We start from the raw sequence: 13,982 nt of genomic DNA on the forward strand, positions 1-13,982 counted from the left end.
ATAGTTGCGTTTTTCTTAAAAGCAGTCATTCCTTTACTTATATCCATACATATTTATCTGATTTTATTCATAGTGTAGATGCCTAGAAGTGGAGTTGCTTGGTCCAATGTGTAACCATGTATCAGTTAGTGTTAGGTTTGGTTTGTGTAACAGAAAATCCAAAATAATAAAGGCTTAACCAAGGTTGCAGTTTGTATTTCTCCACGTACAGGAAAATCTGGAGATAGGCAGTCCAGGGGTGATAACTCCACTGAGGTATCAGGAAACCAGACATCTTGCTGTGTTAGTTTCCTGGGGCTGCTGTAACAAATTACCACTAACTGGGCGGCTTAAAACAACAGACATTTATCCCTCACGGCTCTGGGGGCTGGAAGTCCAAAACCTAGGTGTCAGCAGGGCCATGCACCCTCTGGAGGCTCTAAGAGAGAATCCGTTCCTTGCCTCTTCCAGCATCTGGAGACTGCTGGCACTCCTTGGCCACGTCACTTCAATCTGCCTCTCTCTTCACATGGACTTCTCTGTCCGTGTGTCTGTCTCAAAACTCCCTCTCCCTCTCTAATAAGGGTATATGTAATTACATTTAGGGCCTATTGGGATAATCTAGGATAAGTGCTTCCCCCAAGATGCTTAATCACATCTTTTTCATACGAGGTAATATACACAGGTTCTGGTGATCGGGAAGAGAGTATCGCTTTGCAGTGTGTTTTGTCAGCCTGCCACACCTTCCAGCACTCTGCTTGCTCTTCCTAGGGAGCAGCCTCTCTTTATGGTAGAGGTGGCTCCTGGAGTCCAGCCATCACATATACATTCTAGGAAACAGGATGGAGAGTGATGAAGGGCACATCCCCCTTTTAAGGAAACTTTCTGGTTCCCACATAACACTCCTTACATCACACAGAGCAGAACTTAGTCTTACAGCCATTTGTAGTTGCATGAGAGGCTGGTGCTATGGACTGAATATTTGTATCTTCTCAAAATTCATAGGTGATGCCTGATCCCCAGTGTGATGGTACTTGGAGGTGGGGCCTTTGGTAGGTAATTAGGTCATGAGGGTAAAGCCCTCATGAATGGAATTAGTGCCCTTTATCAGAAGAGACGCTAGAGAGATGACCTCTCTCTCTTAATACCATGTGAAGAAGGCACACACAGCAAGAAGGCATCCCTCTGCAAACCAGGATGAGGGTCCTCACCAGGAATCGAATCAACCGGCACCTTGATCTTGGGTTTCTGAAGCTTCAGAACTGTGAGGAATAAAATTCTGTTGTTTAAGCCACCTAGTCTGTTATTTGTTACGGCAGCCTGAACTAAGACAGCTGGGAAATGTAGTTTTTCAGCTCGGAGCATGGCTATCTGATTGAATACAATGAGTTTAATTATTGAGAAGGAAAGGGATAGTGGATATTGAGGTTAGGCAGTCTTTGCCTCAGATCAGTTTACATTTTGTTAGCTTTCCAGATATGTGCATTCCTGCCTATAGGGTATGAGAATAGGCATAGAAATCCCATGCCCCTTAGTTATTACCTCTCAGCCCTAGGCAACCCTAATCTTCTGTCTCTGTAGATTTGTCTGTTCTAAACAATTCACGTAAATGGAGTCATACAATATATGACCATTTGTGACTATCTTCTTTCACTTAATATGTTTTCAGAGTTATAGCATGTGTCCGGACCTCATTTCTTTTTCTTTTTATTATTGAGTAATAGTCCATTGAATGAATAATACCATATTTGTCTATTCATTAGTTAATGGACATTTAGGTGGTTTCCACTTTTTGGCTATTGTAATGCTGCCATGAACATGTGTAAACTTAAGTTTTCATTTCTCTTAAGTATATATCTAGGGATGGAATTGCTGAATCACATGGTAATTCTATGTTTAACACCTTGAGGAACTGTCAGACTGTTTTCCACAGCAGTTGTACCATTTTAGATTTTCACCAACACTGTGTGAAAGTTCCAATTTCTCCACATCCTCAAAATCACTTGTAATTCTTTTTTATTTAGCCATCCTAGTAGGTGTAAAGTGGAATCTTGTTGTGGTTTTAGTTTTATGATTTTATAATACACATTCAGGTGGTTTTTTTCCTCCAGATTTTCTTTTAATAGACAAGAAATGATGCCTTCAGATTTGTGATAGGAGCTTCCCTGGTGGCGCAGTGGTTGAGAGTCCGCCTGCTGATGCAAAGGGGACACGGGTTCGTGCCCTGGTCCAGGAAGATCCCACATGCCGCGGAGCGGCTGGGCCTGTGAGCCATGGCTGCTGAGCCTGCGCGTCCGGAGCCTGTGCTCCACAATGGGAGAGGCCACAAGAGTGAGAGGGCTGCGTACCGGAAAAAAAAAAAAAATTTGTGATAGAATTTTTTTTTTTAATTGTTGATTTCATTTTTTTTAACAGGCTAAGGAAATTTTAACAAAAGAATCAAATGTGCAAGAGGTCCGTTGTCCTGTTACCGTCTGTGGAGATGTGCATGGTCAATTCCATGATCTTATGGAACTCTTTAGAATCGGTGGGAAGTCACCAGATACAAACTATCTATTCATGGGTGACTATGTAGACAGAGGTTATTATTCTGTGGAGACTGTGACTCTTCTTGTGGCATTAAAGGTATGGTTAATGAAGTTTATTTTTTTTTTTTTCAAGCTTTAATAGGCAAAAGGCAAGAGTGGCGGCATTGCATATCACATGTTCTAGTTTATGATCCATTCACTTTATAGCCCCTTAAAATAACACTTCATTTTACATCTTTTGAGAGAGAGACATGAAAAAGATATATTAAACCTCTCCTGCCTACTTCTGGTAAATTATTGTAGGTAATCCATAGCTGAAGTCTTGGAATCATTTTTAGTCAACTTATCCCTCATATATAGTCAACTAATAAGTTTTTAAAAAATTCTTGCCTTGCAAAATCTGTTATTCCTGTCTTTCTATTTTTACTATCATACAATGTATATCTTCATCACTTCACACTTTAATTAGTACAGTAGTGTGGCAGCTAATATTTCTGCTTCCAAGATCTGACCCCTCCAGATCCACCTTGCATATGCTGCCAGATTAAACCTCTCTCATTTAACATTCATCTTGTTACTTCACTGTTCCCAACTCTTCAATGATTCTGTGTTACCTGCAGAATCGAGCTCACACTCCTTGGCTGGAGTCTGGTAGAGTCTCCTCTACTGTCTAGCCTGAATTTGCTGCTAGTAGTTGGTAGCATAAACTCTTTGCCTCAGATCATAGTATTTCAGTGCTCTGGCTGTCTCCAAATATTTACCTGATTTCCCCAAACGATTACTCTGTCTTTGATTTCTTACCCCTTCTGCCAAGACTCAGCTCAAGTCCTACTTCTTCCATGAAGCCTTCAACCACCTTAGCTTTACTCCTTCTACTCTAAATTATCGTAAAATGTATTCTCCCATCCCTTATTTACGTTACATAGTGGTGTATTGCCTTGTTTCTCATACTTCCTTAAGTGAAATTAGTCCCTAACCAGCAGAATTCATGTATTATATTTGTGTGGACCTGGTACTAGATTTGAACTCTGTGCTTACTGCTGGACACATGACGGATGCTTAGTGAATACGTGTGAAGTATGCATTTGCAGCTTTTTGGTTTGCAGAATCTGATGCTTTTTTATACTTCTTATCAGACACATTGCTAACCAAAAAGTATGCCATAAAGTATGTCTCTATGTTCTGTTATGGAAAGGAAACTATATAAATACATTTGAAATCTTGCCCACATTTGGCAGGGCCTGTTTTTGGGGTTTTTTTGACATGTCTAAAATTTCTTTTTTTCCCCCCAAATTGTCAAATATTTAATTATTTATGAAAATTTTTAACAATACATGTGCATCATAAAAAGTTGGTTTTCAACATAATACTGTAAAATATACAGGTTCTAGGAAGTGAACTAAAGCATAACAAAGATATATTAAAAAAAGTTATTCATTCCCTTCCTACACCTCACCATCTTCATCTCCAGCCTGGCAGGGCCTGTTTTTGTGTTCTGTTGGCAAATACATTCTTCTGTGGGAAATAAAAGGGAGGGAGAAGTTAGTCTGTAGAGTTTGTCTTGGGTCCAGATCTCTTTTGTGTCTGTGGAGCATTAAAAAGTCATAGTGTTCTGGAAAGACTAAGAAGACTAGTGATAATTTGAGTATGAAAAAGATATTGGAGACAGAGTCAGATACGATTTTATTATAATAAAATAGTTACCAGTTAATAAGGATTCCAGTGAGGGGAGTATGGATACACAGTATGAAGAAGGATGGCCATAAAAAAATACTTCAAAGGTTAATCAAGAGGACCTGGTGATGAATGAGAAAATTTTTTATTCTGAAAAAATTTACATTTAATGTACTAGCAGACTGAAGGACCATTTAAAGAAATGGGTCAGAGGTTAATGTGCTTAGCATAACACTAGTAAAAATACTTCCATGGGTTTCTTTGCCTTTTCCTTCAGGTGCGTTACCCAGAACGTATTACAATATTGAGAGGAAACCACGAAAGCCGACAAATTACCCAAGTATACGGCTTTTATGATGAATGTCTGCGAAAGTATGGGAATGCCAATGTTTGGAAATACTTTACAGATCTGTTTGACTATCTGCCACTTACAGCTTTAGTAGATGGGCAGGTATGTATGTGGGGACAGATAAAAGTAGGAAAAGATTTTCTATTAGTAATTTAGGGTCTAGATTGACATGACATTCTTTCTGCATCTCCTTGGCCTTCTCTGCCTCTTTCCCTTATACTTAAAGTTTCAGAACAGGGAACTGGGTAAGTTTTATACACGTTGAGACCAGCAAGTTCTTCCTTTCATCCTCTCCATCTTCCTGCTTCCCTTTCCATCTATTGATATATCTGTTTATACACCATGTGTTAAGTGACAGTTTCTGATTCTGAGTAGTAGGACAGATCTACCTCCTTGGGAACTTTCAGTCTTCTACTAACACTCATAAAATAGAAGTCATTTCTAAATGACCAAGTGGAAGTATAGTGTAAACCAGAACTTTTAGATGTAAGTAAGGGATGAAATGCAAGGAAATGCATTTATTTATAAATTACATTTAATTCAAAGAATGAAACAGTAAAATAAACTTGGATTAATTAAAAATAAAAGCAGAAATAGATACCAAAAATACATAGTTGATCAATATGGCCCAAAGCAGTTTTTGAAAAGTCTGTTAAAGAAATATAATAGTCAAAACTCATCTAGAGGGCTTCCCTGGTGGTGCAGTGGTTGAGAGTCCGCCTGCCGGTGCGGGGGACACGGGTTCGTGCCCCGGTCCCAGAAGATCCCACATGCTGCCGAGCGGCTGGGCCCGTGAGCCACGGCCGCTGAGCCTGCGTGTACGGAGCCTGTGCTCTGCAAGGGAGAGGCCACAGCAGTGAGAGGCCCGTGTACCACGAAAAAAAAAATATATATATATATATATATAAATAAAAATAAATAAATCCGGTATAAACATTGAGAACAAAATAACAAAAATATTTTTTCAAACTCTTAGAAAACTGAAAAACTATTACAACCAATAACAGGAATCAGTAGGGTCTTTGCTGTAAGAGAAATTTAAAATTTTTATGTCAGCAGTAACCAACAGAAAAGTTAATGGTGGGTCACAAAGCACGGAAATCGCATTCTAGAGAAAGTGGAAATATACTATATAAAGTACCTAGGATTATAAAGAAAAAAGAAGTGTATTTTAAATGTTAACAGCTTTCTCTGATCATGCATTTTTTGTTTTTTTCCATTGTGTATTATACATTTTCCACTGTGAATATTATTAAATGCTATTTTGAAAAGAAAAGCTACTAGCATTGACATTGGTAACCATTATTTACTCTCCATTAACTTTTAGCATTTAATAAAACAAATTCATTTTCTTTTTAAATTCATAAACAGATATTCTGCCTCCATGGTGGCCTCTCCCCATCCATAGATACACTGGATCATATAAGAGCCCTGGATCGTTTACAAGAAGTTCCACATGAGGTAAACTTAGTTTTAATGAAAAAGAAAGCAATATAACCACATTGTGGTAACCCTAGATTAGTTAAATATGAATACTCATAACTTACGTCGCATACTTCTATTTTCTTTGCCAGGGCCCAATGTGTGATCTGTTATGGTCAGATCCAGATGATCGTGGTGGGTGGGGTATTTCACCACGCGGCGCTGGCTACACATTTGGACAAGATATTTCTGAAACGTTTAACCATGCCAACGGTCTCACACTGGTTTCTCGTGCTCACCAACTTGTAATGGAGGTATGTCCTTTTCTTATAGGATGATGATCTCTGTTTCAAATAAATGTCTCTCTAATAAAGCTTCATGACTTAGAATGTCAGAAACATTCCTCCCCATTACCTAAATGAAAGGAAAAAACACTTGGCTGATTTTAGCAAGTAGGGAAAGTACTAGTTGGCCAAAGCGAAATTATATCTCACTTCTGTAATTAATTTAGACTTCAAGAAAAATTGCAAAAAAATAGTAACAAAAAATTCCTTTCTGTCCTACACTCAGATTCCTAAAATATAAATATTTTAATATTTGCTTTATCATTCTCTCTCCCTTCCTATTCCCCTTTCCCCTCACACATTACTTTTTTTTTTAGCTGTTTGAACGTCAGCTGAAGGTGAGATCCTCCTTTACATGCAAATTTCCATGTGTGTTTTGTAAAAATAAGGACTTTCTCCTAAATAACCACAGTATAGTTATCAAGGTCAGGAAATTTTCATTGATATAGTACCATTATCTAAGTGCTTTATTCAGGGAATTCCCTGATGGTCCAGTGGTTAAGCCTCTGTGCTTCCACTGCAGGGGACACAAGTTTGATCCCTGGTCAGGGAACTAAGATCCCACAAGCCTCGCAGCATGGCCAAAAAAATAAAATAATAAAAAAAATGTTTAAGTCTATAAACGCTTTAGTTAAATTTTTATTATCTCACCAATGTCCTTTATAGCAGAATTTTTTAATAGCAAAATTTAATAATGTGTGGGCACCTATAATCTTATCCAGGATCATGCTGTATTCAGTCCCCTCGGATGTGGAAATTCCTCAGATTTCCTTTGTTTTGCATAATCTTGACATTTTTGAAGACGACAAGCAATTTTATTTTGTAGAAATAGCCTTCATTTATGGTTTGGCTGATGTTCCCTTATGATTCGGGATGTGCACTTTGGGCGGGCATATCACAGTATGATGATGTGTCCTTCTCGGCACATCGTATCAGGTCATGGGATCTTCCCCAGTGCTGGTGCTATGAACTAACTTGGATCACTTAGTTAAGGTGGTGCCTGCCACATTTCTCTACCATGATGTTACTGTTCTTTAAACATTAAAGGAATATAAATAGAATATAATCCTTCCAAACCAGTAGGGAGTGGCTTCAAGATGTTAGAGAAAATTTCACTAACCCAACAGAGGCAAGAAGGGGTAACAGCATGGTAATAAAGAACGTAGATTTGTACAGTAAAGATAAACCTCATTATAATCATAAGGAATGTGAATGGATACAAATTTTTACTTACCTAAAATACTGAGAGTCTCAAATTGGATAAAAAACTCACGCATTATTTGGGATTTATCTAAAACATGATGATACCACAGACTAGAAATAGAGGGATGGAAAATGGTGTATTAATACGTCATTAGATAATTATCCAAAATATGGTTAATAATATGACTCAGAAAAGGCTGTAAGTAGTATATTTAGAAATAAAAAGAGGTATTTTGCTGATGAAAAGTGGCCCCAGTTATATGGGAGAGAATAATTCTAAATTTTTATTTACTTAGTAATACAGTCAAAGTACGTAAAGCAAAAATTGACATAATTTATGAGAAAGAATTGAGACATCTTCCATCATTGTGGGAGAAATCTGAATACACATCCTAGCCTCGATCTCAAGCGTAGATTAAGCAGAAAAAGTTACTGAGCTCCATAGCTGAATCTCAGTGCAGGTGTACATATTAAAGATGGACACCACATAAGGTAACACAGAAGACTGCATTTCCACAGAGAATGCTCGTGTAACTTTTGAGTTTAGCTTTCTGAACTTAGCTATGTCAACATTATGATTTTATGGTGAAATACTGATTTTTTTTTTTTTTTTTTAACGCTGCAGGGATACAATTGGTGTCACGATCGGAACGTGGTTACCATTTTCAGCGCGCCGAATTACTGTTACCGTTGTGGGAACCAGGCCGCCATCATGGAACTAGATGACACTTTGAAGTATTCCTTGTAAGTAACTTTAAATTTTAATTGTATGTAATCACTTTCAGAAGGAAAGTTGCAATGTGGATTATTAAAGTTAGAGGTAGAGGAGTTTTGCTTCTGGAATAGCGGAGTGAGGAACATGGCAAACCCTCTCCCCAGTAGGAACAAACACTGGACTGGAAAACGTTATTTTAAACAATTGTTTCAAGTGTTTGGAATTTGTCCTAAATGTATACAGCAAATACAGAAACACTTATTCTGGATCTGCTAACTCTCAGTATAACACCAGAGTCTGTGGAATTTGAGTCACGAGTGTTTCCTCCTGTTTCCAGATCCCCTGTACAGAAACTACACTGCAGTCGTTCTGTCCCGGGTGGGTGTGGTCAAGAAGATGGGGCTTCTCCCCTCCCCCAGTTCCCAGTCCAGGGCTGTTGTTTCTCCCCCCCTGGGGGGCAGGTGCCAGCATATCTCACCTGTCCCAGTCCAGGGTTACAGAGGCTCTGCTCCCAGTGGGTGCAGTCGGTCAGGCTGAGACTCCCTTCCCCTCCCTGGCTCCTAGTGTGGAGGCTCTGTTCCAGTCATGTGTGGCAGGCAGAGAATGCTGTCTCCCCAGTTCTTGCCTCAGTGCCTACTCTAGAACAGGGGATGTCACTAAGAAGTGGGCCATTATACCTGCCTGCAACTCCGGAACAGTGGCATAGAAGTTCTGTTCAGAGAGAGATGTAGAACAAAAAGTTCCTTACCTCTGCCTGAGGGGGCTGACCTTACTTAGAACAGAGGGTCAAGAATTGCACGCCTAAGTATTTTGTTGAAGACAGTGGGTATTATGGTGGAGACCAATGAAGAAGGCTCTCATAGCTCCCATGATACTAGTAGCAACAAGCAAAAGAGGAGAGCAAGGAGAACTTTAACAGGTAAAAGCAGGGAAAGAGATAGTGAAGAAGAGCTTTCCTGAGATCATCACAGTCAACTCTGGGAGACAAGATGGCTGTGCACGTACATTAGGCTGTACCCACACAGGAGCAGTCGGACACATCATGGTCAAAATGTTGAGGGTCTAAAAGAAATAATCTTGAAGGCAGTAAGAGAAAAATGACTTACAAGAGGGAACCTCAATCGAATAATCAGCTGACATTTCCTCAGACAGGCAATGAAACATACTCAAAGTGCTGAAAATAAAAAACCAAGGTCATATCCAGCACAACTTCAGAATGAACACAAAAGAAGGGCATACCCAGATAAACAAAAATGGAGGGAATTCAATGCTGGCAGACCAGCCATACAAGATATAGTAGAGGGAGCACTTCAGGCTGAAAGCAAATGATACCAGAAAGTAAGTCAGCTGTACACACAAGGTAGTAATAGTAGAAGATGGTAGAATTGCACCTTCTTAACTGATTTAAAAACCAGTTGCATGACACAGTAAGGATATATTTGTAGTATAATTGAACTTAAAAGAAACAGAATATATAGAAATGCAGTCATAGATTTGATAGTAACAGCACAGAGGAGGTGGGTGGGAACAAAGCTGTACTAAAGAAGGAAGTAACGCCAGATGGTAACTTGAATTAAAGGAAGAATATGAAGAAAATACAAATGAGAAGGTTATTTAACAAAATATATAAATATACACTCACTCTTCTTCTCTCTCAGCTTCTTCAGGGTCATAAGAGTATATAAAATAGTAATTATATATTATAGTAATTATATTAAAAAGTGTATATAATAATTTTGGGGTTTGTAACATATACTGTGTATAACAGCAATACCAAAAACGGGAAATGGAAAGGAGCTATATGCTATCTAGGAGTAAATACCTCTTAAATCACTAGAATTTATAAATCTGAAGTAGAATTTCCTAAGTTGTGTATTCTGAGTTCCAGAGCAACCACTAAAAAAGAAAAATAATGGTAAAGTCATTAAAGGAATTTAAATACTATGTTAGAAAATAATATTTTACTAAAAAGAAAGAGTTAAAGCAGGAACCAATAAACAAAGAAAGGCATATTTAAAAAAAGAAAAGAAAATGGCAGGTATAAATCCAGTCATATCAATAACACTGAATGAGTCATCAACACAATGCAATCAAAGGACAGAAATTATCAAGTTGGTGTTTTTGTTTTTAAATATCTAGCTTTATAATGTCTACAGGAAACATAATTTAGATTCAAAAACAAAAATAGGTTAAAAATAAAATGGTGAGAAAAGATACATCATGCAAATAGTAACCATAACAGTGCTGGACTGGATATACTAATACCAGACCAAACAGATTTCAAACCAAAAACTGTTACTAGAAATAAAGAAGAACACTTCACAATGATAAAGAGTCAGACTATTAGGAAAATATATCATAAACATATGCACTTAACAGTGGAGCCCTAGAATATACGGAGCAGAAATGAACAGAATTGAAGGAAGAAACAGACAAACAAAAATAGTTGGAGACTTTATTATGCCACCTGCAATAACAGAACTAGACAGAAGATCAGCAAGGAAATAGAAGACTTGAAAAACACTACAACTTTACCCCTAACATCTGCAGAACACTCCACCAGGCAATAGCAGAACACAGAGTTTTCTCAAACGCACATGGAACATTCTCCAACAGTGACCATGTGCTTGGCTATAAACCCTAAGCCTGAGAACATTTAAGATTGGAGTCATACAAAGTATGTTCTCCAAACACTGTGGGATGAAATCAGAAATCAATAACAAAAGAAAAACTGGAAAATATACAAATAGGTACAAACTAAGACACTCCTAAATAACCTTTGTGGCGGGGGGGTGGTCAAAGAAGAAATCACCAGGGAAATGAGAAGATACTTTGAGATGAGTGAAAATGAAAACACAGTGTACCAAAACCTGTGGGATACAGTGAAAGCAGTGTTTGCAGGGAAATTTATAGCTGTAAATGCCTGTATTAAAAGTCAGATAGAATTAGAAGTTGACAATATATAACCCAGAAGGGGGCTCTCACCAGAACTCACCCATGCTGGCACCCTGATCTCCAACTTCCAGCCTCCATAACCTAAATGTACACCTTAAGGACCTAGAAAAAGAAGAGCAAACTAAACTCAGTGCAAGCATATGGAAGGAAATAAAATTAGCAGTGGAAATAAAATGAAATAGTACAAAAACCGTAGAGAAAACCAACAGAACCAAAAGTTGTTTCTTTTTGACAAAATTGAAAAGCCTTAACTAGACTGGCCAAGAAAAAAAAAGAGTGAAGACTCACATTACCAAAATCCCCACAAGCCTTACTGAAAGAAGAAGAATTGTAAGGGAATACAATAACTATATGGCAACAAATTAGGTAACTTGGGATAAACTGGACAAATTCGTAGAAAGACAAGAAGAAAAACTACCAAAACTGACTCAGAAAATCTGAATAAACCTATAACAAATGAAGAAATTAAATTAATAATTTTAAGACTTCCTACAAAGAAAAGCCCAGGCCCAGTTGGCTTTACTGGTGAATTGACCAAATGTTTAAAAAGGAATTAACACCAGTCCTTCACAAAGACCTAACAAAAAACAGAAGAGGAGGGATTACTTCCCAACCAATTCTTTAAAGATTGTATTACCCTACTACCAAAATCAAAGACATTTTAAGAAAACTACAGACCAATACTCTTTATGTGTATAGACACAAAAATCTGCAACAAAATATTAACCAAATCCATAAGTATATAAAAAATTATACACGGACCAAGTGAGATGTAGCCTAGGAATGCGAAGTTGGTTCAAAATACGAAAATCACTTCTTGTAATAAACCATATTAATAAAGGACAAAAACCACATGATCTCATTAAGGCCAGAAAAAGTATTTGTCAGAATCCAGCACCTTTTCACAATAAAAGTATAGTTGACCCTTGAACAACATGGGTTTGAACTGTGTGAGTCCACTTGTATGTGGATTTTTTTTTAGTACTCTATAAACACTACAGCACTACAGGGGCTTTGGAACCACAGGTAGGGAGGAACCGCGTATACGGAGGGCCTGGCTTTAAGTTATTTAAGTTATACTCGGATTTTTAAATGCAGAGGGTCGGGACCCCAACCCCGTGTGGTTGAAGGGTCAGCTGTACTCAACTAGTCAAAGAAGGGAACTTTCTCATCCTGGTAAATGTCATCTACAGAAACCCCACAGCTAATTACATCATTCATTCTTAATAGTGAAAGACTGAATGCTTTTCCTCTAAAATCTAAAACAAGCATGTCTGCTCTCTTTACTTCTATTCAACTGATAGTAATACTACAAACCATTTATGAACCAGACATCTTGTCTGCCTAAATCTTCACCGTGGCTCTGTGAGATAGTTTTATGAAAGAGAACACCTGCAGTGACCTACCCAGGGTCACTCCAGTCATAAAGAACACAGAAAAGGTGGGAGACAAGGACTGCTCTTTCTACCTCGGTGTCTTGTTCTTTATTGATTCGTTTGCCTGCAGCGTCAAATCCTTTAACCATTTGCTTTCTTTTTTGCCATTTATAGCCTTCAGTTTGACCCAGCACCTCGTCGTGGAGAGCCTCACGTGACCCGGCGCACCCCAGACTACTTTCTGTAAATTCCTCCAGGGAAAACCTGCCTTTGTATGTGGAAGTATACCTGGCTTTTTAAAATATATATATTTAGAAACAAAACAAAAAAAAGCAACAGTAATCTGTGTGTTTCTCTAACAAATTGGGATCTGTCTTGGCATTAAACCATATCATGGACCAAACTGTGCCATACTAATGATGAGCATTTAGCACAACTTGAGACTGAAATTAGTTCAACACCATGTTCTAGATCGGTCGGTCTTAACAGTTTGCCTGCTGTGTTTGTAGTAACCATTTTCCTTGGGACTGTTCAAGCAGAAAAGGTAACTAACTCCATCTCCTTTTGCACTTACTTGGAAATTTTAGTTAGAGTGTTTAACTGGCATGGATTAATAGGGTTGGATTTTTATTTTTAAGAAAAATTCACAAGCTAACTTCCACTTAATTCATTACTGTGTATTTTATTGAATTGTATAATTAACTGAAAAAAAGATTCTTGGGAGTACGTTGTCATAACATTTAAAGAGATTTCCCTTCCTTTAAACTAAATTACTATTTTATGTTGATCTGCATATTTCTGTATATTTGTCATGACAGTGCTTGCATTCTATTTGGTGTACTGAGCAAATAAACTTTCCATTTTAAACAAAAACATGTTGATTTACTGTGGTACACTTTAAATGAAAGTTTTACTCTTTTGTAACTTCATATGAGATCTCTTGACCTGTAATAAATAGTTGTGTTGAGGTACTTTAAATGTAGTGGTCTTTGTTTAGGACTTATTTTCAGAAGAAAAAAAATTTTTAAGAATACCTGAAGACTCTTTCTTAGGCCATTAAAGACATTCTTATTTCTAAACATCATTTCATTAGGTAATTTGTATTATTCACATTTTAAACTATGGATGATATGCTAAAAACTGTAGGATATCATATGGCTGGGTAGAATCTTTTAAAAACCAAAACGTTATTTTATCTTTACCTTTTGATCTAGAAATGAGAATAAATTAACCTCCACATAAAGTTTAGTACAAGTCGTAGTGCTGTTTAAATGTACAGCATGAATTCCGGATGGCAGAAGGGAACATGCTGAGTCTGCAGGGGGGAGATGATGGAAGACACAGAGGAAAACTAAACTCTTTTGTCTTTATATAAGAAAACAAGATGGTAAAAATAGGTATAAACATCTCAAAATTACAATCAACGTAAATGAACTG

At 37.6% G+C, this 13,982-nt stretch overlaps 1 protein-coding gene across 1 annotated transcript in view; it reads left to right on the forward strand.

The window, feature by feature from the left end:
- Positions 1 to 13,418, forward strand: part of PPP2CB (protein phosphatase 2 catalytic subunit beta) — a 30,294-nt gene extending 16,876 nt beyond the window's left edge. Inside the window, exons 2-7 of the mRNA XM_065899773.1 lie at positions 2,395 to 2,604; positions 4,459 to 4,632; positions 5,902 to 5,991; positions 6,105 to 6,266; positions 8,125 to 8,243; positions 12,720 to 13,418. Of these exons, the coding sequence (XP_065755845.1) occupies positions 2,395 to 2,604; positions 4,459 to 4,632; positions 5,902 to 5,991; positions 6,105 to 6,266; positions 8,125 to 8,243; positions 12,720 to 12,792 (828 nt within the window). The 3' untranslated portion in view covers positions 12,793 to 13,418. The remainder of the gene's footprint in view (positions 1 to 2,394; positions 2,605 to 4,458; positions 4,633 to 5,901; positions 5,992 to 6,104; positions 6,267 to 8,124; positions 8,244 to 12,719) is intronic.
- The last annotated feature ends 564 nt before the right edge of the window (positions 13,419 to 13,982 follow it).

Source organism: Phocoena phocoena, chromosome 21, assembly GCF_963924675.1.
Source record: "Phocoena phocoena chromosome 21, mPhoPho1.1, whole genome shotgun sequence".
Lineage (NCBI taxonomy): Eukaryota > Metazoa > Chordata > Mammalia > Artiodactyla > Phocoenidae > Phocoena > Phocoena phocoena.